The sequence below is a fragment of the Perca fluviatilis genome, chromosome 1, assembly GCF_010015445.1.
Source record: "Perca fluviatilis chromosome 1, GENO_Pfluv_1.0, whole genome shotgun sequence".
NCBI classification, from domain to species: Eukaryota; Metazoa; Chordata; class Actinopteri; order Perciformes; family Percidae; genus Perca; species Perca fluviatilis.
The window spans coordinates 18,702,328-18,727,206 of NC_053112.1; the positions used below are offsets into that span (position 1 = coordinate 18,702,328).

General features: G+C 41.6%; 3 protein-coding genes across 4 annotated transcripts; all 3 read right to left on the reverse strand.

The window, feature by feature from the left end:
* Window positions 1–110: 110 nt before the first annotated feature.
* On the reverse strand, window positions 111–3,427 carry LOC120567401 (nucleoredoxin-like protein 1). Its single transcript, XM_039814364.1, has 4 exons — window positions 3,318–3,427; window positions 2,687–2,952; window positions 2,221–2,310; window positions 111–2,081 (listed from the first exon to the last, which is right to left on the reverse strand). The coding sequence occupies exons 2-4, from the start codon at window positions 2,920–2,922 to the stop codon at window positions 1,724–1,726; spliced, it is 684 nt and encodes a 227-aa protein (XP_039670298.1). The 5' UTR covers window positions 2,923–2,952; window positions 3,318–3,427; the 3' UTR covers window positions 111–1,723.
* Window positions 3,077–8,393, reverse strand: LOC120567388 (nucleoredoxin-like protein 1). Of its 2 annotated transcripts, none has more exons than XM_039814348.1 (4): window positions 8,108–8,393; window positions 6,568–6,829; window positions 6,368–6,457; window positions 3,077–6,181 (listed from the first exon to the last, which is right to left on the reverse strand). In XM_039814348.1, the coding sequence occupies exons 2-4, from the start codon at window positions 6,801–6,803 to the stop codon at window positions 5,806–5,808; spliced, it is 702 nt and encodes a 233-aa protein (XP_039670282.1). In that variant the 5' UTR covers window positions 6,804–6,829; window positions 8,108–8,393; the 3' UTR covers window positions 3,077–5,805. The 2 variants fall into 2 exon arrangements, with proteins under 2 accessions (XP_039670282.1, XP_039670290.1); XM_039814356.1 differs by having other exon boundaries at window positions 7,885–8,393.
* A 2,215-nt stretch (window positions 8,394–10,608) lies between these two features.
* On the reverse strand, window positions 10,609–24,423 carry LOC120563085 (procollagen galactosyltransferase 1-like). Its single transcript, XM_039807123.1, has 12 exons — window positions 24,206–24,423; window positions 21,775–21,885; window positions 21,490–21,607; window positions 20,727–20,861; window positions 16,219–16,423; window positions 15,819–15,938; window positions 14,792–14,868; window positions 14,599–14,705; window positions 13,984–14,116; window positions 12,626–12,753; window positions 11,308–11,514; window positions 10,609–11,184 (listed from the first exon to the last, which is right to left on the reverse strand). The coding sequence occupies exons 1-12, from the start codon at window positions 24,421–24,423 to the stop codon at window positions 10,914–10,916; spliced, it is 1,830 nt and encodes a 609-aa protein (XP_039663057.1). The 3' UTR covers window positions 10,609–10,913.
* Between the last annotated feature and the right edge of the window lie 456 nt (window positions 24,424–24,879).

The window sequence follows — 24,879 nt, forward strand, 5'->3', positions numbered from 1 at the left end:
ACGTGTGCAGAGACAGAGAGAGGAAGGGAGAGAGGGAGCTTCGACTATATTACCAAGGTTTGTCTGAGTGAGCAACAATAAGCTGCTGTGTAGGCAAAAGGAGAGGAATGTAGAATAAACAGTGGTTCATGTTTATTTACACCGTTGTGTCTTTTTACAGGACTGACCAGCTCAGATTTAGGTTTAGCATTCACATTTCTCATATGAGGAGAACACGCAGAAAGGGTATTGTAAAGCTATTGTTTGCTGTGTAGCAGGATATGCACATAAATCAAGCACAGGAATTTGCAATATTTCCATTTTAAGGAAGTCCTTTGCTGTGAAAATGTTGCCTATTTGTCAATCTGCCGGCTTTGAAATAAATCATCATGTCATCGCCATTTATAAAGCATGTCACACCTTGATGACAGCTGATGGCATTCTGGTTTCATCACCTGTCTCTGCAGAAGCATGTTACTGTAATCTGCCACTACTGCCACTACTCCTACCATGCAAAAATGCACTCTATTGCTTTTTGTATTTGCTTTTCAGGAGTAATGGCAGCATATAAAGGTTTAGGTGTTGCCTTTGGAACTCCCTCCCGTTGTCCATCTGTACCATAGAGTCTCTACCCACCTTTAAAACCTCCCTCAAAACCCACCTATTCCGAAGGGCCTACCCCACATGACTCCACTCTACGTCAAAATCATGGATAGATTGCTTCCTTTCAATTTTCTATCTCAATCTTTTAAATGTTATTGTTTTAATTTAGTTATGTTTGCCTTTTTAACTGTATTTTTGCTTGTTTTAACTGTAAGGTGTCCTTGAGTGCTATGAAAGGTGCCCATAAATAAAATGCATTATTATTATTATTATTATTAGGTCACTCAGATAATGAGGATACAAGATAACCTCCCATCTTCCTCTTGTCTATCTAGATCCTGATTGATCCTATAAAAGCATCATTTATGCAGTCTACGTGTGCAAGGAAGTGTGCAAAGGCTAAACACAGTCCTTATGAAAGACACTGAGTCATGTCAAAGGAAATCACTGACTATATAGAAAAGCCAGTTTCTCCATAATTTCACTTGACTGCCTTTGAATAACTCTGATTGCTTCATGTGTAGCCTGTAAAGTGGAGCCAGACTTCATAAACACTCAAAGCACAACAGTCACTAACAAAATTATTTTAAAGCCGCTGAATAATTCATTGATTTCAGATGTTTTGATTGGATGGTACAAATTACCACGTAAAAAAAAAATTCGCGTTACAAAGCTGTGTCGTTGAAAATGGGAAAATGTGTGGAAGAATCTCCTGGGTGTAATAAAACAAGCCATAATAGTAAGACTTGGCTCAGACATAACCTTGGCTTGACTGTATACTTGGCAGCTTTCAAAGATATTAAAGTCAGCCAATTCTAAGCTGAGGTCAGCATTGGTTAGCAGTATTCAGTGTTAATTTAGACAGTCTTTTACTTTACTTTTTTATTGGTTGTTGCCATATCCACACCCACTTATACAGGCAATATTTTTCCGGTAAGGCCACAGGAGTTGATTGGCGCTATAGAAAAGCAAATCTAGTGACAGTAACGCCAGATTTGCCAGTATTGTCTGACATTGAGCTGTAAAAAGGGTTTTGTTTGGTAACGCTGTGTTACATTGGCAGCATCAGCATTGTACCTTGTGACAAAGCTTTTTATTACCAAACATGGTAACTTTTGGGGAAACCCACAGTATTGTCCCATCACCATGATGACCTTCCTCCATCCTTGCCATCCGCTCCTCCCTCCACTTCTGCATCTTCCTCTCCACCTCCACCCCACCCTCTGTCCTTTTTCTTCTTCTTTTTCTTCTTCTTATCTTCCACCTTGTACTTCAGTCTTCTCACAGGGTCACTCAAGCTGCGCATGGACTTCCCCTCAAAGTCCTCGCTGATCATGAAATTCCGGTCGATGAGCTCTGCTGCTTCCTGCCAGTTGCGGTAGCAGTCTGGGCCTTGGCAGAGTATTTCCTTCACCGCGTTAGGGATGAGGATGGAGCAGTCGGGGCGCAGCACCACCACTGTGGGCAGCTCCTCCACGTTAAACATGGCCTTCAGCTCTCTGTGGACACACACACACACATACACTCACTGGCACACACATTGGCATACAGCAAATGGATTTATACAGCAAGGTATATTTACATTACAATCATCCACCATCAGGCTGTGCACACAACTAACTGGTTAAACCCACACACCTCCTGTAGGGGTCCTCGTAGGCCAGGAACAGGCACTTCTTGGGCAGCTTTTTGAGGAAGCTTTCTTGCTGTTCCTCTGACTGGTCCAAACTGACAACGGATGGAAGAAAAGGAAGATCACGTTGCTGGGAGACATATAACTATTTATACTATATATAAATATAGTCCAGAAAACCTATCAAAATCTTTGTTTGTACAGTATGTGTCGTCCTACCTTAAGAGGAGGACTACGAAAATCATATTTCCTTATTATTTCCAAGAGATAATATGGGATTATTATATGTACAAGGTCATACACATGTACGGTATGCAGTATTGTATGTAGGTTGGAGGGGTATGCATGAATAGCTGACTAGATTAAGTTTAGGTTTATGTGTGTGTGTGTGTGTGTGTGTGTGTGTGTGTGTGTGTGTGTGTGTGTGTGTGTGTGTGTGTGTGTGTGTGTGTGTGTGTGTGTGTGTTGTACCTTATGTACAGGAGAACAAGCTGAGCACCGCGGTCCACATAAAATTCATCTGTCAATCGTTCAAAGAAGTCGGTGAGCGTCGGAGCAAACTGCTGGCAGCTCTCACATGCAGCAGACGCAAAATAGAGCATCAGGATGCGGTTCTGCAGGCGCATGACAATCTCCCGTTCTGTGTCTAGCTCATCCTGGTCCGTGTTGTTCTTCACCAGCACCCGGTCAACAAACAGGTCCACCATGATGAAGTGTCACAGGAAGGTGGACTGGGGCTTGGGGAGGTACAGCGAGTGATGAAAAAACTATTTATATACTGTACTTATATTATATATTTGCTTAACAGGGAAATCATCAGTTGCGCAAAACATATTATATATGAAATAAATAAAAAACAGATACTTGTAAAGGGGTTTTCAAATGCACATGCCAAACATGAAGAAAGCACAGAACACACATGAGAAGGTTTGAGAAAGTTTTGGCATTTAGGTCTATCTTGCATACTGCATGATTTGATAACCCTACGAATTAGACAGTATGTTTCCACAATAACAATAACAAACCATTAATCATATGAGCCCATCTTGAGCCCATCTTGCTTGCCGTTAAATCGGATAATCCTTACAGTTGCTTACTGTACCTCTCACAAATGTTATCTCCCCTTGATCCAAAAAGGAAACAGCTTTCAAAATATAGTTTTTTCTTCTTCTTTTCAACTCCTCCTGGGTCGTACTTGAATCAGTTCACAGCCTGTCAGTTTATGTCACGTTCACTCATTGACTGTCTTTCCTTCACCTTGAAGGCAGTAGCTACTCACTCCCTCTTCCTTTGTGTCTCTGCGCTCCACCTCCCCTCCTCTGTCTGGGAGGGAGGGATTGAAAGACAAGGTGACAGAGGGACAAGAGACATAAAGTGCGCAGTGTGTGTGTGTGTGTGTGTGTGTAGTGTGAAGCCACAGCCCCCCCCCCACACACACACACACACACACACACACACACACACACACACACATACAGCCTACAGTTTGTATTAGCAGGAAAGAGAATGTATTGTTTTTGGAGATCAATACAACTTATATTTAACATACAACATTTGCTCAAGAGACATGCCATAATTAACATGGCAAATATAATGAAATGAATAACATAAACAACATACACACAGTGCTTGACAAAATATTGATTTCAATTTGAAAACACCAGCAGGCGCCAGCATAAATTTAGTTTAAAGGTGCAAAATGTAATATATTTACTGTAATAAATACAAAAATGACCCCAATGTATCGTCAGATATTAAAGAAACATGCTAAGTTGAAATACTATCTTTTCTGACAACAATGCTAATGCCAATATTTTCTCCTTTTATAATTTTCGTTCCATGACGGAATTTCTGATTGTGTTTTGGCCTTTGTGTTGGTAACAACTGCCCAGTTTGACAGCCAGCCGGGTTGCCAGATATACCTGTAAAAACGCAAACCCAATGCGCTACAGCTGTAGTACAGCCATGGAAGCAGCAAACAAATGAACGGGATCAACAAGACGTAACAAACCCTGGGTAAATATTGGAGATGTATTTGAAAGATGGAGACAGCTTAGAGCCCAAAAGGATGCAGAGTTGGCTTATTTCCTCCTGAACAGGTAAGCATTAGCTTCAGGCTAATTTATCACGGCTACAAGGGACAGGCATTTTATGTCATTGTAACATTCGTGTACACAGATTGAATTAAGTAGTACTCAAGTTGGTTACAATTGAGACACAACCAGTAAAGTGATCCCGAATGGTCCTGGCTAACGCCGCCATGCTAACATGCCATAACTGCTAACGTTAGATAACGTTACTAGAGGACCAGGCATGTGGGCCACGGCTGTTTACAACTTGTAGTCTGTTCAGCGGCAGTAGCCGACAACGGTGAGTTTGTTAAAGCCAAGAGAGGGGGGCTGTAAATCGGGAGGAGAGGACCGTGAGTTTGCAGTGTGTTTAGCGATTGTTGCCAGAATTCTAAGCCAATAAAGTGTGTATTTTAGTCGGGTGGAAAAGGATGGCAAGGTAGTGGTATTTTTAGTGGTTCCTACCGTAATTCTAAGCCAAGGAAGTGTGTCTGTCCGTCAGCCAGAGAGGACGGTGAGGTTGTTGAGGTTTTAGCGGTTCCTACCATAATTGTAAGCTGAGAATTTTATTATTATCAGTATTACATATTGCACCTTTAAAACTGTTTTTTTGACCACTTGAGGGCATAAAAACTCCACAAAAAGCTGAAAAACACACAGCCATAACATATTAAAACGATGTAGGCCTATTAGTGAACTTTTTTTACACAACCAGCAGCAATATTAACATTCATTTGAAATTGTGTTTCTGGCCACTTGATAAACATAAGTAAATATTCACACTCCTTTTAGCTCTGGTTTGGTCTCCAACAACTCATGAGAAAAAATATGTGGGTCTCTAGCTGCAATATGTTTGACTTTCTTCTCTAACTTTTAATATTGTCTGCCATTTGTTGCTGGGTAGGTAATGTACAGTTTGTTGATTACAGTATTTACTGATTATGTTTTGCCTGATGCTGCTTGAAATGGAGTGGATGTGACCTGAATTACTTGGCAGAAATTAAAGTGGGATTCTGGTGCTCATAAATAGGCAGAAATTATTTTAGACATGTAGGATACTGTACATGTATATGTATGTTTCTGTTTGAAAACAGTGACATTTGCTCTGATGACTGAAATATTAATTATCGTATTTAGTTAACTTTAGTCATTAATTGACAAAGTAATAAGACTGGACTGGATAATAGTTAAATATATAATAGTTATCAGTAGTAACAGTAGTAGTAGTAGTAGTTGTAGCATATTTATAACATATTAGAGCAACTCAATCTTATTTCATTCCTTTCAAAGTTTTGTGTGATCTGTGCAGAGAGGCACAGTAGCTTCTACATACCAGCAGGAGCTCTTTTCAGTGGGCTTTTTTTGTTTTTTAATTTAATTTTACTGCACATCCCATTGCCACATGTTTCTTACAGAGCCTCTGAAGTGGCTGCAGTATCAGTGACAAAGGATTAAGTATTTACGAGGCTTGACTTGAAGACAACCAACACAAAACACTGTTTTTTCTTTGATTCTTTCTCTTCATCTTCTCCTCCCAGTTACTTTATCTCCCTCTTTTCTCTTTCCATTGCGCGTTCCATCTTTCTCCTCCTCCTCTTGACTTTCGTCTTTGCCCTTTCCCAATAAATTCCACCATCTCTTTTTCCTCTTGTCGTCCTCTGTCTTGTACTTGAGTCTCCTCACGGGGTCAGTGGCACTACGCATATTTAGGTTTTCAAACTCCTCATTGAGCATGAAGCTCCTCTCAATGAGCTCTGCTGATTCCTGCCAGTTACGGAAACAGTCACAACCGAAACGACAGATGTCCTGCACAGCATTTGGAGAGAGGATGGAGCCATCAGGACGAATGACCACAACTGTTGGTACATCCTTCACCTTAAACTTGGCCTGCAGTTCTCTGACAAACATAAACACACACACACACACACACACACACACACACACACGGGTAAGGCAATGCACACTATTCAATAATGAAATGTCATCATTTTACTTTGGAAACATACACTCTAACAGGTTAGACATACAAATATATTTACAAAAACATTCAAACTACACAACATCTCTTCTTCTCTCCACCTACGTCCTGTATGGATCCTCAAAGGCCAAAAACAAAACCTTTTTGTGCAGCTCTTTGAGGACTCTCTCCTGCTGTGCCTCCGATTGGTCCAAGCTAGAGAGGAGAAGAACATGGAATAATGTTATGTATGATAAAACAGTGAATGTGAGTTCATGCATTCACATCAGCGCATCAAAGAGATAAAGAGAAGGAAAGGTAGGGACCTGATATAGATGAGTGCGAGCAGTTTGGGGTATTCAATGTATGCTGGATCTTTCAGTTTCTTAAAAAAGTCATTCAGAACAGGCAGGAACTCCTGGCACTTGACGCACTCTGCCGATGCAAAGAACAGCATCAGGACGCGGTTTTCGATAATCCCAATGATCTCTCTCTCCGTGTTGAGTTCATCCTGGTCCCAGTTGTTCTCCACCAGAACTCGGTCTAGGAACAGGTCCACCATGATGAAAGAAAGGATAAAAAGGCCCTCTGTGGAGAAGGGTGGAATACAGATGTGTATATTTGTGTGTGATCTTTATCATGCTTAGTGCAGTTCATTGCCTGCATCCTTGCCGACGGCACCCATGGATAACTACTCTTACACTGTTGAATATCATTAAAATGTCATCTGAGATTTTCAGTGCAACCACAGGAGTTTAACTTCACAGTAATTAGTGATTTCTCAGAATGACTTTCAACATCCCACACATGTTTGGGAAGAGAAGTAGCAACAGTCCTATAGCAGAAAGAGAATTGATTTTCTTTCTTTTTTAAATTGTGAAAACACACATTGTGGCTGAATTGCATTATGGTCTAATAGCCCTTGAAAACCTGGTTTAATTCAATATTCGAATATTCGAATATCAATATTCGCTGTTACTTATTAAGAGTTTTACCATAAAATAACTCTAACCCACTCACTGAAATCTGGACACTAGTACATTTGATCAACAGACTGTGCAGACTGTTATTACCGTTCAATGTGTTTTAATTGTCTTAATTGTGTGTTTATGTACCCAGGACTCCTCTACCCGGTACTGAGTGGATTACCCTGGTGACATTTTTTGTGTTGTTATCTACAGCAATAGGACAATGTACCTCAATGAGCTCACTGACCATCTGACACTGACATCTATCCTACAAGCTACAATAGTTTTTTAGATTAAAGTCATCTATATATACAACATGACAGCCCAGCCAGGATCAGCTGGCTAGGATGAATCAACCATTTATGGGATGGTGTTTTCTAAAAGCAGACTTTGTGGCTCAGAACAAAAAAAACACATAAGAAATACATTTCATATGTAGAAATAAAGTTCAGACCTAACTTCTCAGAAGTGTGCTTTATCTGTCTCGGCCAGCCTGTATTTCACTGACGCAGAAGTCGCTGCAGGCTGTGAATTGACAGCGATAACCTCACAAATTAGATTTGGCTCTGTGGCTCTGAGCTTCGCCAGATCTATTTGAGACTACAACTCTGGACTGAAACTTCCAAGGCTGAAGTAGGAGAAATATGTTTGAAATTGAGCAGCATTGCATCTTACCTGGAAAAAACAGAAGGAGGATTTACTGGGAGACTCTGAAAGGTTAGAGCCTAAATCCTACATTTGGAAAAGTTATTTCACAATAATCCGGTTCACTTTTTGGAGCTGATCGATCGTACCTGATATATACTAGTGACACTGCCTTGTTTTGTTAGTTGCGAATTGAATAGGCCATCAATCTTTGTACGTGCTCTGGCAGCTGCATATGCCACAAATAATTTACCTCACTTTGAAATTCCTCGACTCCTATAAAGAAAGAAATATATCCAGTTCTTCCTCTCTTTCAAGCCATTGTGTTGTTCCTTTGATTTGTTTTCCTTCTTCCTTTAAATCCTGTGACGTTTGTTATGTCAGTGGCACCTTTCACTGCCTCTTCACCCCTCTTTCTGCAATTTCTTTACCCTGCACTCTGTGGACAACTAAGGGAGATTACAGATAGCTGGAGGTGTGTCAGTGCTATAATTCAGGGGCAGAGGTTGCTCCTGTGTGCCTGTGTGTTTGTGTACTGTGGGCCCTAAAACTCCAGCTCAACAGTAGCAATCTTATTACTTAAAGCGAAGAAGGGAGGGTGGAAAGGAAGGATTGGATTGGACAAATTGGATTGCAAAGTGAGGACTGGAATGTAGGTTAAATAGGGGCAAAGAAAGACAGAGAGGAAACAAAGAAAAAAGACAGATATGTATGCATCAAGTGAAGCCTCCTAACCTGCTCCAACCAAACGGTGCTTTAGTAGTCTTAGTAATTACTGATGTCACTGTTTTCCCCCTCAGGGCATTATAATGATTCTTTTGCATCCTGTTATCTGATTTGACAGCCAGGATGCGGAGCTTCAAAGAAATGAACTGAGAAAGTCGATAGCTTGAGTCGAGCCTGGTTCTAGTAAACCCCAGCAGGTCCTACTGTAGAAAAGTGAGTATTGATCTGCAGAGGCACTTGCAGAAAAATACCTGGGTTAATCTCAGAGAGGGGTGAGGTAAATATAGAGGTGGGGGGAGAAAGAGCTCTAATAGGATTAGTCTGAGTCGCACAGACGTGTGCCACTGCAGTAAATCTAAACATGCTGTGGACACGTGAGCAAACACACAGCCCACGCTAAAGACTGCAACTATTGGATGGATGGTGATTGAATTTGTTGACATTCATGTTCTCCTCTGGATGAAATGTAATAACGTTGGTGATCTTTCATCTAGCACTATTACTAGGTTAAATTTGTCCAACACTTGGGTGTGACATTGTATGATACTTGATGGTAAATAATACCAGCTAAACATCGGCATGCTCTGCGAACGTGTTAGCATGCTGAGTTGGCATTAAGCTTAAAGCACAGCATCACAGAGCCACAAGTATGGCTATAGACTTCTGTAAGTCCTGAGGGACATGCAATACAGTGGCACAAATATGTATATTTCCAAAATGACTATAAAGTCCATTCAATAAACATACACACCATGTTATTAATAGTAATTTTAAGTATAAAGTATTTAAAATTTCTCTTACTCGTGCAATATTCTTTCTAATTTTGTCTCATTCAATGATAAAATCTTTGCGTTAGATGCAAATAGCATGAAACTGTATAACTCAATACAGCAGGGTTACACTTCACAGCAGTAGCTATGGATGGTCTGTGTAAACACAGTGGGGAGGAGGAGTAATGGAGGCCTGCTGCAGCCCAAACTGACCACTATGTACTGGCAGGGCAGGCAAACACCCGCAGGCACTAATTAAAAGAAACATCTTAATTGGGACTTTCATGTTTGTACTGAAATAAAACAGCTGTGTGCCAAAAAAAAGCAATGCAGTCTATTTTGATGTTTTTAAAGAAATAAACCCATGATGTGTGCAATGTCAGTGCTTTTAACTGATGTCCAAACTAAATTCAGATCAACCCAACCAATCATTATAAAAGTTTTTTTATTCATTCTTTGGTTTAAAAAAAAAAAAAAGACACTTTGTAACTACAGAGGAGACAACACATGAATAGTTACAACAAAAAATATTATATTAAATGGATCTGTACTCATTTGATTTTCTGATCTTCAACAAACAAAATGCAACAAAAGCTGCAAGTTTGGATTAAAACTGCAATATGAACTGAGGGGAAAACAATAAAACACTAAACCAATACATGGCCGCTGTCAAAGTATAAAAAGGTTTGACGGCAGATAAAAGAAAACACTGATACATTCCCGATATCTAAGGTTATTAAGTCACAACCTTATAAAACCTACTTAAATAACACACAGGCTAAACTAAACAGCAAGGGGTTAAGAGTCGCAAGAAGAAGAAGACAGTGGTTCCCAGTTCTACCAGTAGACATATACAACTGGTGACTAGGGGTTGCAAGTAGACTTCTTTTTAAGGGGTCAAAAGCCAAACAGGTTGGGAACCACTGAGAGTATAACACTGCATAGAAAAGGCAACATTTGTTTTCTGCTTTGAGAGCTTAGTATAAAAAAATAAGTAACATAATCCTTTTATATTTTAGAGGCTCCTATTTCAACCCAGAGCATACCTTCATGTGTAATTAGGGGATGTGAAGTCGTGCCAGACAGTTCAAATGTGACTAGATGTCATTTAGAGGCATGTTAGAATGGTGCTAAATACTGCATTTTCTTCCAATTATATATATATATATATATATATATATATATATATATATATATATATATATATATATATATATATATATATATATATATATATATATATATATATATATATATAAAATGTATGTATGGGATAAATCTGGGCAAAATATTTAAAACATGGATCCAGGCTGGTGTCAAAGGATGGGCGTTGGATGCAATAAATAAAACAAAAGCTGCTAGCTGACTCTTCTACGCATCTACGCCTCATCTCTTAAGAGAAAGATCAAAGAGTGGAGAGAGAAATGCACATTTGTCCCTCACCGTCCCTGTATCCATCTACTCTTTTTCCTCCACTATCACAGCTGTGTTCTATCTCCCTCATTCTTATCTCTGTTTGCAAGAGTTCTCTCAATGTCTCCTCCTCACGTCCTCTCTTCTTCATCACAGCTCGTCCCGTGTGCTCCAGTTCTCCAGTTCAGACTGCAGTACGTCGGAGTTCTGGGCCTCAAAGCTCAGCTCCCCTTGCTCCTGAGTTTTCCTCGACTTGGCTCGGTCCCAGTCGGTTTTGACAGTCTCGTTGTCCCACACAACCGATGTTTCCGTGTCACTGATGTAGCCCTGGTCTCCCGTGTAATGGGTCGGATACACCAGAAGCGGCTCGGCAGAAAACGCGCGCAGGTCCCGACTCCCAAAGTGGTCCATGTACTCTGAACTGATGAGTGAGAGGAGCGGGGACGTGATTAGATTGACCATAGCGCCACAGGACAAAATCAAACAATAAGAAACAGATAAAAGGAACAGAAAGAAGATGAAGGGACGGACGGGTTATACTCACACTGGATGTTTGTTGTACATGACAGGGAGGAACTCATCGACCGGTAGCAACTTGGTCAGAGGTTCGGCCCCGAGGAGCTTCTGGGCTCCTTGTAATGACAACATGTAGCCGAGTGTCCAGTAGGAGTAGTCTGCCTCCACCAGATTGTGGATGTTTGGTACAGACTTCTCTTGGTGGTCCACCTGCATCCGCTTCCGCCCGATGTAACTGTATTTAGTATTTAAGATAAAAGAGACAAGAAATATCAAGAGCACTAAACTTGGAGCTGAATTGACTAAAAGCAAGTCATTTAAACAGAATTGATGCAGTCAGTGGATGAGCAAAGCACTGCACTTTGCCACTGATGCTGAATTTATCCAAAATGTACCTAAAATCCTGAATTGATTTAAACTGTTGAACGTATTATAACGTACAGTGTATAATACCATCTTTAGCCTCAACTTGCTATTAGTGGTGCATGTAACAGAATTCTAAGCGCAGTGAATGTTTGTTTCTTATCGAAACACTCCTTGAGTTGTAGCTTACTACTTATGTTTTTATATACCTTAGACTTTTTATGAAAATAAACAACCAAAGTTTCTCATTTTTGTGCAAATTATTCAACTGGGAGACTTACTGCCCATACACACCTTCCCTGCCTTCCAATACCCATACTACCATACTATTTAGTATGCCAGAAAAGATTTAGTATGTCACAATACATAGTATATCAAATGCAGTATGCCAACAATACCAGGATGTTCTACTGCATCCAGTCATGCAAGCATGCTTTTCTGGCCAACCACAATCCTTGGTGCAGCATACTGTATATGAGCAAAATTCAAGGTGCATTGTTATGAAGAAGTAGTAAGTCCCAATTGTATGCATACTGTATGCAACAGTACATACTCTGTCAGGGCAGCTGCAGTGCATACTAAAAGTAAAAAAAAAAAAAAAAAAAAAATATATATATATATATATATATATATATATATATATATATATATATATATATATATATATATATATATATATATATATATATATATATATATATATATATATATATATCTATATATAGCCTTTGTGAATGTCTATGCAGAAAATGATAGGTACTTTTAATTTCTGAAATGACTTCTCTACGTCTGCTATTCTATGACAGTGATCAGTCTGAATGTGAAAATGCTGGAGTGGCTCAGTAGTGTGATGCTAAGAGGCATAATTCATCAGCATGTGATCAGTGGTGTCTGAGATATCACGTGTGACAGATGGACGGTTTTCACCGAAGGGGAGCACGATAATCCTCTCTGTTTACTACATCGTGTTGTACGTCACTCACATGAGATCCCAGTCCAGCTTGTGTGTCGTCACCTCCTGCAGCAGCGTCTGGAGACGCCGCTTGAAGAACACCTCGAAGCGGAGGTCGTCCTCGATGACCAGGGAGGTCTGCAGACCACGATCTACTATCTGCGCTCACGCAGAAACACATACACATAAATTGTAGTGCATCACAGCGCTGCTGAGATGATGGTGAGATGGCAAAAGCATTAGTGTGATGGAGAAGTTTCTTAAATCCTCAACTGGTATCCTGGAATCCTTTGTTCAAAAATATAATATATACTCTTAAATTAAAAGTATATATTAGGGCTGTCAAAATAAACGCGATAATAACGAGTTAACAATTCCTTTTAATGCCACACATTTTTTAAACGCGCGATTAACGCACGCACGTTCTGTGATTTCACTCCATAGTTTGAGAAATCAGGAAGCTGCAGCAGTAACATTGTGTTGCCAACTTGGCAACTTTCTCGCTAGATTTAATGACTTTTCAGACCCTCTTAGTGACGTACTGTATAAATCTATATATAATCTAATCTATGCAAATGAATATATTTCTGGTTTAATTCATTCTCATGCAGTCCACAGATACTAGGTTAAACACTTAACAGTGCTGCTCTCTCCACCTCTGTCCTATTGGAAAGCAGCACTGCGCAGACAGTCAGTAGGGGGGGGTGTGTGGGCTTTTGGTGTTTTTTTGTCCCCAACGTCTCCTTCCAGGCAGCGTGGCAATGTTTAGGGTTAAAGTTAGGGTTAGCTGCCTGGAAGGCGCCGTTGGAGGCAAAAAAACACCATTGAGCGTGTGTGTGTGTGTGTGTGTGTTTATATATGTGTGTGTGTGTGGGGGGCTGACGAGACGGTGGATTGGGAGCGGGTCTTATATACATGGAGTGGATGGCTAGCAGAAACAAAGATCCTTGAGCAGAAATGGATAAATAAAAAGGGTCTTTTTGAATGGCAAGTTTTTCAAAGCCCTTCCAGATGGTTCTCTCCACAAAAGTTATTTGAATGTACTATATACCAAGTGAGCACCAAAAACTTGAAAAAATATCCCTTTTAAATTTAGAACAGATTCGAAAATGTGCAATTAGTTTGCGCTCAATCGCTAGTTAACAAGGACACTCATGCGATGACTCACCATTAAACATTTTAATCAATTGACAGCCCTAGTATATATGTATTCTTTGTAAAAAAAAAAAAAAAAGTTGGTTTCTGTGGTATCAAATCTTTAATCAAGGTCATGACTCTCACCGAGCTGCCTCTCCTCACACAAAGTGAGTTACTGTGTTTTTCGGTAGTAAACGTTATCTACAATGCACAGGTAGACCCAGAGGCCTGAGGACTGTCCAAGCGTCTCACCTCCTTCCAGATGTTGTAATGAGAGAGGAAACAACCCAGTTCACCTTTGGTGAGAGGCCGACCATGATAAGGGTCTTTGTAACCCGGCAGCATCTTAATCCTCATAGACTCTATATCAGTCTTGTTCAGAGCTCTGAGGGAAAGAGAAAGGATAAACAAAGAGATTAGAAAAAATAAATTGTGTGTGTGTGTGTGTGTGTGTGTGTGTGTGTGTGTGTGTGTGTGTGTGTGTGTGTGTGTGTGTGTGTGTGTGTGTGTGTGTGTGTGTAAAAATAGAATTATAACATAAGGCATGCATGTGTTGCAAGGTTTTTCTATTCATTCTTACCATTTTATATTAAGATAACAGAAAGCCCAATCAACTATGTAAAACATGACGCTACCTACTGACTGGATAGCCTACACAGAGATTAGAGTAATATTTTCATATTTTACTCACCGATGAGCTAAAGACTATGTGGTTCAGAGAAAGTGTAACTGACAGCATGCACCCGCTACTTTTCACCTGGTTGTTTGTCTCAGCTTAGCCTCCCTACATCAATCTACACCGCATGTTGCAGAGGCACAAATCAAGAAGACACAGGCAGTGGGGGAGGAAGAAGATGAGAAACGTACTTGCCATCCACAGCGGCAACAACCTTACAGCTGAGCTGCTGCTCATACAGAGTTCTTAGCATTCGCTCGCGACGGTCAGATCTCCGCACCAGATTTATCATAAACACCTGGGTGCACACAAATGCAAAACCTCACACACATGCGTAGGTTATTGTGTGTGTGCCTATGTGTGTATGCGATTGAGTGTTTGTACCTCATCAAAGCCCATCTTGTTAGGCTGCTTGGGAGGAAGAGACAGGAAGCTGGAGGGCTCCAGTGGAGGATTTTTCACTTTCAAAGAAAAAACGAGGGGAAGGTTACAAAGAGAATGTGTAATGTGGTGGAACAGTGGTTCCCAAAATGTGGTTCAGGGATACACAGTGGTCTTCAGGAGATTTCCAAAATGAACCATTGAATTTACATGCAAGAAATTTAGCAAGATGAGTATGTAAAGAGGACTATTATAATACTAATACTAATATTGTTAGTTTTCATTATGTAGGTTTCCCAGCCCATCCTACTGGTGTTTCCTCACCTACGATGCATACAGTAATGCTGCACAAAGACTATAGTACACAGTAGTATAATGTTGTGACAAGGTGATATTAAACAAAAGACAATTTCAGTAGGAACCTACCTTAACTCTAATAGCATGGAATCTATTTTTCGAGTCTTTGGTATGAACATTTTGGGAGTCCCTGAATTATAAGGCGCACTCTGTTTCTTCTTCTGTTGTACTGTATGTCTCATCTGAACAGCTTTCCATGCTTAATGCCAACTTCATCAACAGAAAAAGACTCACTGCAGAAACATTTTAGCAAGATTCATTTTGTCGTGTAGCAAAAGTGGACATTGTCCAATAGTTTTTAGGCATAGGCATACAGGATATTGTGTTGCTATGGTAGAAGCTCAGAATTTTATAACTAAATATAACTTTAGGCTACTTCCGAAAAACCTGTCTTGCATTTCCATTATGGGTACAGCAAAAGAATATTTAGTTCAGCTTAACACAAGTTGGGAAAATCAAATACATGGAAAACATGCAGAACAGCACACCATGACATTGCAATATTCCAAACTAACAAACTCCCATTGTACAAAGAGACCTAATCAGGTGTAATCACAGCCTGGTGTCTGGGTAAGTGCTTAATCACAAGCAAACTCACAGCCTTTTGCTAAAACTGTGGAACACAAAGAGATCATTCTGATCTTTGCGAGTGCTCTTTGACCTGTTGACTCACCCATGACCTCAAGCTGAGTATGCACGAAGCTCTCCGCCTCATCCTGTAGGGTGCCGTGGGAGCGCATTGGAACTGGGAAAAACCCATAAGTCTCTTTGTTGCACACGTACATCTGCACACCTGAGAAGATAAAAGTGAGGAAAAAAACATGCTTACAAACACATACAATAAATACATTTTACTATTTTACTATTTATTCTCTTTACTTATATTTATTTATTGTTTGTTTATCTATGTCTTTTATTTTTACCCATATCCCTTGCTGATGCAACAGTGTGAATTTCCCCATCGTGGGATTAGTAAAGGATTTTGAATCTTGATTCTTGAATACAAAACGTGTCACGAAAGACATTAAGCAGCCCTCCAGATAACAAGTCTACCTCCGTTGCATTTGTCTCACCTGCCATGCGAGCTGAGTAGGCAAAGATGATGACATCATCCAGGGTCCAGCTGTACTCAGGGTGTGGTGGATAAAAAGCCAGCTCACGGGAGGCATCTTTCTGTAGGTCCACTAGGTAGGTGGAGTGGACCATTGGTACGGCAAAACAGCCAAGACGCTCCTGCTTACGGATAGGCATGTAGGCTGGTGTACGCTTGTAGTAACCCTGTAGTGAGTGCACAGTGTCAGGTGTCAGGTTACTCAAAATTTTCTTGTGTCCAACTTGTTTCCCAAATTTGTCAAGTGAAGCTTGATCTGAGATATTTGACCGAGATTTGATTGAGAAAATTGTCTGCCGGAAGTCTACATCTGTGTGTCAGTTACAGGAAGAAGACATATCTAAAACTTCAGAAGTTACTAATAAATTACAAAAAAACATTTTTGTTTTAATTTTGAAAAGTATATGACTGAGACTAAGTAATGCTGACTTATAAGAAAAGATACTAGCAGACATTGGGTATTGCCTTTTGGCTACAGGCCCATTAACTTGCCCAAAGAATTGTTCTTTGCAGGAATCTGAGAGGCAGACTCTTGGTTGGATTGGTTTTATTTTGTGCTGGAGGACAGACAATGTCCATATGTCTGCTTTGATTTGAAAAGAAGCAAAGCTGAGTACTGAAAGACATCCTGTCTCAGCAGATCACAGACAAAACCGTATCCGAGACTAACACATACAGTACGTTATGCCAAATACATCAGATGTGCAAGTTTGATTCTCTGTCTGCTCATTAAAAAAATCATTTTTTACTAGACAAATATTTTTTATTAAAATAGCTCTTGATAAGATATGAGGCATACATCAGTTAAAGGACACTGGGGCCTATAGTTTTAGGTAAGTCTTATCAGCAGCACAAACAGGATTAGAAGTCAAACTAAGAAGACTAAGAAGGTGGAACTAATTCAACATAATGAGCTGTGTGGGCTGTCTGTGCACCAGCCATATAATTTACTGATATCACAAACCTTTAGCTAAATGTTTATTATCAGAGCAGTAACAAAACAGTCACACAAGTATATTTACCAGAGTACATTTACCAGAGCATTCAGCTCCACCTTGACTTATTTACAGTGTTTCCAAAGTGACTTATTTGCACAAATTGAATTTCCTCATGCATAAGAAAAAATAATCAAGTGTACAATCCCCTCTAGATCATATTTATGTGTTATGAAGGTGGCAGGAGAACAGGAGGAGGATCAGTAACCCATAGAGTTCATAGCAGACTTTGTCTGGATTGCATTATCCCAAGAGGTGTTTTATGGAGACATTATCAAGAGGCTACATTTGATGAATAATTTATGTTGGGTCAGTCTGTGTGTTAGAGCAAAAGAGGATGCTGGTGGAAATTTATGTGTTGCAATGTAACAATGTAAATACAAAAGAAAATGCTGTACTACAGTAACAAGCAGTTATATTTCATATAGGCTTTGCCTTCTAAAGGCTGTCGCTATTGGGTTAATCCCTATGTGCATGCGCAGTCGTAAAAAATTTCTTTCCCGCCCTAGCGCTCAGCGTGGGCTTCAACTATGTCCGCAAATACTATATATTACAGAAGCGGAATCGTTGCTCTGCTCCCAGTTTTTCTTCAGCGCTAGCAGAATGAAGACTTCTACCTCCAGCGGTGTTCGCCCTCTGTACCGGCTGCCGGACTGGCTATATCCTGCTGTCGGATCTCCACCCCTGCTCGGTCCCATTCACACCAGGATGGCGCTCACCCCTCAGGCCTCTTGCCTATTCTACGCCCGCCTGCCATCTAAAGAGCTAAAACGGCGGGCGGACGCTTTTCTGGTGCTCCAGGTCGACGGTGAGGGGGATGGCAGCTGGGCAGACTGGCGAGATGACACCCTGGATCCGCCGGAAGAGGACTCCTTCGTCGGGCACGAGTCCGATGACTCGATTCCCCCAGAAGAGGGTTCTCTCCTCGGTTTTCCCTCCTCCCCGCTGGGAGGACTGTACCTCGAGGCGGGTGACGACGCCCTCCCTCTACGGCTCTCCCCGTCTCCAGAATGGCCAGGGGCATCTTGAGTGATTTATGCACGCTGTCGGTTTCACCGTCCTGCCACTCCATTAGAGGGGACGGGAGCGCAGCCACTTTACAGCCAAACCCTTTATTCACGCCGAAAGTTTTAATGAGCTCAGGGGGTTTTCCCTCGAGGGTTTTTTTCCTCTGCATCATCGCAACGACGCGGAGGAGGCTTTTCATCGACTGTGCACGCGTTATCACAGTACGTTTTATGCACGGCAGACATCAGACAAACACAGCAGCTGTTCGTGCACTACAGGGAACACTCCCAAGGCGCGGCTCTTTCAAAACAGCATCTGTCTCACTGGTGCAAAGCTATCACCCAGGCTTACAGCAGGGAGGGGGCATCCTAGCGCATTCTACAAGAGTGCGGTCAGCGTCTGCGGCCCTTTTCAGGGGCATGACAGTAGGCGACATCTGCACAGCAGCCTTCTGGGCATCCCCATGCCCATTCATCCGTTTCTATCTGCGTGATATGTCCGAGTCCTCCATGACCCACTCGGTCCTATCCTCACTCAACGACAAATGATGCGCCGCTGCATGTGTTTTGCCTGCTGTCCCCATCCCTTCTGCACTGGTGGCGGAGAGGAATGTGGGTATCCCATAATTATTAATCAACAATTATCACTAATTATGCACTTCCACAATCAGGACTTGGGCCTTACAATCAGTATTAGGCCAATTCATAATCATGACAGGGTTTTTATTTGATACATTGACCTGTCAGTGCAAATAAGGAGAGAAGTTAGTCCATGTTCTGCTTGTGGACCCTGTGTCGCAGGTGGCATTGACTACATCAGCTTCGCCCTAACCCAATAGCGACAGCCCTTAGAGGGCGAAGCCTATAGGAAACAGAACGATAGTTACATATTGTAACTCCAGATTCTATGAGTATAGGCGTAGCCCTCTAAGGTTCGGGCCACCTGCCCCACTACCATTGGCTGAAGAAAATACTGATGTTGGGAGCAGAGCAACGATTCCACTTCTGTAATATACAGTATTTGCGGACGTAGTTGAAGCCCGCGCTGAGCGCTAGGGCGGGAAAGAAAATCTTCACGACTGCGTAGGACTGGGCGATATGGCCTAAAAAACAAATCCCAGATTTTTTCACAAAAAATCCGATTGAAGATGACAAAGAAATTGTTAAAAACAGTATTAACTTTATTTTGTTTTAACACATACACACGCATACACATGGGGCATGTATATCATTATGATTATTCATGTCAATTGTGTGGAAAGATAAATTGGTTTGAGTGCTTTCCCTACCATTGTTTAATTTTGGTGCCCGCCTCCCCTGAAAGAATGTCAAAAATTATATAATTAAGCTATATATATTCAACAACAACAAAACGGATGCATGAGATAAAGCTGTTTTCACAAATACAGGTAATTCACTGCTCGTTCCTCGCTAAAAGTTCAAATCATTAACTTTAACGCGCAACCTTGCCCCTATTTTCACATGTTGCTAACGTACATTAACATCCCATGGTCTCATGAATGTAGCATACCTGTAGCAAGCTCCTTTGTAGTAACTAGCAGTAAAAAAACATCGAAGAAGAGCTCCATGCTACAGAGCGGCGATTGCTAGTTGTTAAAGCCGCTACAGACGTCCGTCACAGCTCGGTCGTATCAGTGGCATTTAGTAGATGTGTTGAGCCGCAACAGAGTTCCTCAACACCGGCTCTGGTGCTCCGTCAGGTCAGCTGTAGCTGGTGGTTCAGTTTTCCGAGAATAGATGACTCTCAGCCGGGGACAGAGCACCGCGAGCTGCTGGTCATTTCGGCGGAGATTACGGTTAAGTAAGTAAGTTAAGAAAAGAACTAATGTTAGTCCCTGTCTCTGCCATGTTGTTTGTGTAACTCTATGGCAAACACGCGGGGGGAGGGCTGAGCCCGTTCGGAACTACGGGAGCCCAGAGGGGAGCGTTGGCGGATGTTAAGGAGAAAACAGATTTTCATTTTAACAAATCAACGTTAACTAAACATTCGAGTTAATTGATAAAATCGATTTATCGCCCAGCCCTACGACTGCGCATGCACGAAGGGATTAACCCAATAGCGACAGCCCTTAGAGGGCTACACCTATACTCGAATCTGGAGTTACAATACGTAACTACAGGTATCGTTCATAATTCCAACCCCATGCATAATGGTTTTATAAAGGTCTTAGAAAGTATCTGGTTGGGGGTGGTAACTTTAAAGTTGTAATGTTGAATCTGATTTAGAATAAGACAGACAGACATACAGATTCACAGTAACTTAAATAAAATGTGGGGTACTAATAAATAAATATATATATATATATATATATATATATATATATATATATATATATATATATATATATATATATATATATAGTACATGTGAGATAGACATAGTGCAAGTATATATTATACAGGTGTTACAAGTCGTTAACCATATAAAAACAAAACATCTGCAGTACCTGTGAAGTCATCCCGCACCAGAAGTTAGAGTATGCGGCTCTGGACTCCAGCATTGGCGCTACAATAGTCTTGTTTTCACTCATCAGTTTCCACAAGATGTCCGTATTTGTGAGCAGGTTGTCACAGTCAGCCACCTACAGAAGGAAGAGAAGGGCACAGTATTGACAATAATCACACACAAACATGCACATGCAAGCACAGACAAAAGGTCACCCTCTGTCATTCAATGATTGATTGAGCCACAGCAACATGGTTAGAGTAGTACTGTGAGCATCCTAACACATTTTAACTCACAGCCCAGAATTTAAAGAAGCCTTACAAAGAGACTGCCCTTGTATTCGCAGGAGGATGGTCTGTACTCTGGTGTGTTTAGAACAACTGCTGCTCAATAGGGATGGGGGGTGGAAATCAACAATTTTCAAAATTGATTCTTTTCCCTACAATCAATATTTTTATTTACCTTTTTACCAATGATTCACCTTAATATTTCCTGTTTATACGGTACCGCTGATGCTCAACATATCAGTTTTCTACTTGTAAAAACAATTATCTAATCATTGGTTAAACTATTCATTGATCATAGATTTAATCTCTTCAATGCTGTTCCTTTTCTTTTCTATGTAAAAGAGCTTTGCTTTCTCATCCACATACAGGTATTATCAGGTGTAGACAATTGTTACCTCCGCACACAGAGTCAGAGACATCACTGAGAGTACATAATAAGAGGGGGCTTATGAAGCTGTTAAGTGGATGTTAACATACCAGCAGGTAGTCGGCCCAGATCTCACGGGCGGTCTCCAACGCTGCCTGGCGGAGCTTCATTACGTGTTCATAACGGAGATTATTCCAGTGCTTAGGCCCCACCTCGTCTTCAAAGGAACTGAGACATGCACAGACAGACCCATTAAGTAATGTACGTCTCACACACACACACACACACACACACACACACACACACACACACACACACACACACACACACACACACACACACACACACACACACACACACACACACACACACACACACACACACACACACACTACCTAGGTTCATCTTCAGGTCTCCACTCCACATAGTGATAGTCATTCTGCACCTTGACAAGCCAGTCTCTCAGGATGGCTGTGGTGTTATCTATGTTGTGATCTGTCGCCACCCTGTGGAGGAGAGAGAAAGAGAGAGAGAGAGAGAGAAAAAAAAAAAAAAAAAAGAGAGAGAGAGAAAGAGAAAAAAAAAGAGAGAGAGAGAAAAAAAAAAAAAAAAAAAAGAGAGAGACCTTGAAGCACCTTGATCAGCAATACCACTAACCGTGTAAGATATTCTTTTCAATGATCCAGTGTTAGGGCTAGATCTATGGATAAAATCTTGTGTCAGTGTGTCGAATTTCATATTCCAACAATTATATAGTGAAGTCCATTATATTTTATTTATATGGCCCAATATCACTAATCATAAATTTGCCTTAAGGGGCTTATATCAGGGCTCACTGATCAGATACCGATCAGCCTTAAAGCTGCAATAAATGCATTTACATATTATGTAACCATTTTCTCAACCATTTATATGGAAATATGATTACTGCAGCTTTGAGGAACATGGAAAACGACAAAAACATATCTCAATATAACCAAATCCCAGAAGATATTCCATTGATATAGTATTGATTTATTAGCCATCTGTACTTTGTCCTCTGAGGGTCTTGCTGTCATTAGAGCAGAGTTGCACATCACGAATGTCAGGAGTGGACAAAGAAGATAACAGACAGACAATAGGGGCTAAAAAGGGGAGCAGCGGCATTTGTCTGCGGTCTGTGTTATCATAACAAATCTCAGCGTGTCAGGGAGGGGCAGAGACACTGAGAGGGAAAAAGGTAAAAAAGAGGTAAAAAATTTATACATATGAGAGAAATTGATTTACTCCCATCCCCGTCATGTAGTGAGTGACAGTCGGCATGCTGCAGGTGTTAGTTTCCCATCTGTCTGTGGCGTTTTAACACAGCAGTGCCATCCCAGCACCTACATGTGACCGTTTTACCAATCCATCTTCCTCCTCTCTCTCTACCTTTCCCTCTCTGACTGCTGTAAAGTTTTGAATGAGCAGGGTTAGCGAATAATGTAAAAGGCTTATGGAGAGGATATATTTGGGATTGCTTACATGCCAGCAATAGAACCATGCCTAAAGGATAAGAGAGACATAAAAGAAGGGCAGAGGGATAGAAATTGAAGATTTATAGACTGATAATATCCATCCTGCATGTCTCTGCAGAACACACACATCATCATTAGGCAGCCTGCATGCGTGTGTCTATGTCGCAGCTTGCCAAATATTCAACCTGTCAGTCTGATAACTGCAGGTATCGGTAGGTGGCCAGCTAGCAGCTCAGTTTATGTATTTCACGCTGCATTTTAAAACCTTTTTATATCTGTTCCTCCGCTAAGGGAAGAGATATGTTGTGTAGGCCAAAGCAACAATGCAGAAAACTGAGCTCCGGTTCCCACATGAGGATAGTTAGACTCAGGCACAGAGGCTGAATTGGCTGGCTGGGATACAAGAAAAAAGCTCTCAACTTCTAGGCTGGTTTGTTTAAATAGACACACGGGCACTTGAATCCCTCATTGTAGCTCCCACTGAAAAAGTTAAATTCAACATTTACTCTCAGATGAGGCCTAGCGAATCAAACAATCAATTCATAGGAGTGAATTATGTTTAACTCTAATCCTAACTCACACAGTCCCACTAAACAAAACTCTGCCTGAGGCTATTTCAGAGAAATATAATCTAACCTGTCAGGTCTGAATGCTGATAAAAACAGATTAACTTAATCTTCAGAAACAGATCTGCTAGCACGGGATCAACATGACAAGAGGAAGCGAGCAATGCTGGAGACAAGAATAATCTGGAAGGCTGGGGGCTGGGTGATGGAACAGGCTGAAGGAAGGGAAATCCTGCAGAGGTCAATATGGTTTTGTTCGAGTCGAGTCTGCAAGACGAAGATGTGGAAGGGGAAGAGGGAGGGGAAATAAAATGTGAGGGTGGAGGGAGGGGGGAAACGAGACGATCTGTGACTGAATGGAACTTTTCACGGGCACGAGTTTGCTGGCGCAACCCGAGCTCCTCTGCCGGGGCCAGCTATGTCCCTACAATACCGTGTACAGCCACGCTGCTCTAACTTTCGCTCATTTCACCTCCGATTTGATTGTGGAAGTGTGGAGATAAAGCGCTCGTGGGGTTTTCTCATAGGGTTTTCTACATTTTAACACAGCGGCCCCACCTGACCATAACGCACGAGCACGCTGAGTTTTCCTCTATAACATGTCGTTACATCGGCTTGATGTGTCTCTGGTCTGGTGCTCCCTTGAGCTCACGCTGACGTTGAATCACACTTTCTCGTACTTAATTTCCAATTTGATCATGTCAACAAAAAAAAAAGTTTACATGTCATAAGCTTACTTTCAAGGGCGATGACACCACACTCACCACAGCGCAATGCGGTCCTTCGGGTAGTTGAGACGCTCAATGGCTCCGAGGAACAGCGGCAGAGAGTGCGCCGAGTTGCGGCAGACCAGCGCGACGACGACCCGGGGAGCGAGGAGCGGAGACTCGGGGCTCCAGCGCTCCTCGGGGAAATATCCCCAGCTCGAGCCCGGCAGGAGAACGAACAGCAGGGCAGACAGCAGTGAGGTGACCCGGGGCATGGCAGGGGAGAAAAAACTAACTGATAACGCGGCGGACAGAAGGGACAGATGATGTGGAAGCTGAGGGTCACGCTGTTGTGTTATGCCGACAGTGAAACCATGGCGGAGGAGCTGGCTAAATTAAAGGGCAGGTCTGGAATGGTTTAAGAGGAACTCGGTGTTCTCAAAAGACAGTCGCAGGCCCACATTGATGTGCCTTGTGTAAATTGTTAAACTAAATCACATGAGGCGAGGGGTCCTGCCAGTACCCAGGTAAGGATGAGCTGTACGTTTTATAACTTCTTGTTTCCTACAAGCCCAATACGACTGTTAGGTTCCTTCCTCCGTCTTCCCCTTTAAGAACAGATCCAGCTGTAGGACGCTGAGAGAAAGCAACGTGGGCGTGTCTATGTGTTCAATGTGCTGCAGGCCTTATAGCCTACCTCAGGCTGGAGGAACTCAGAAACTGGTGACTAC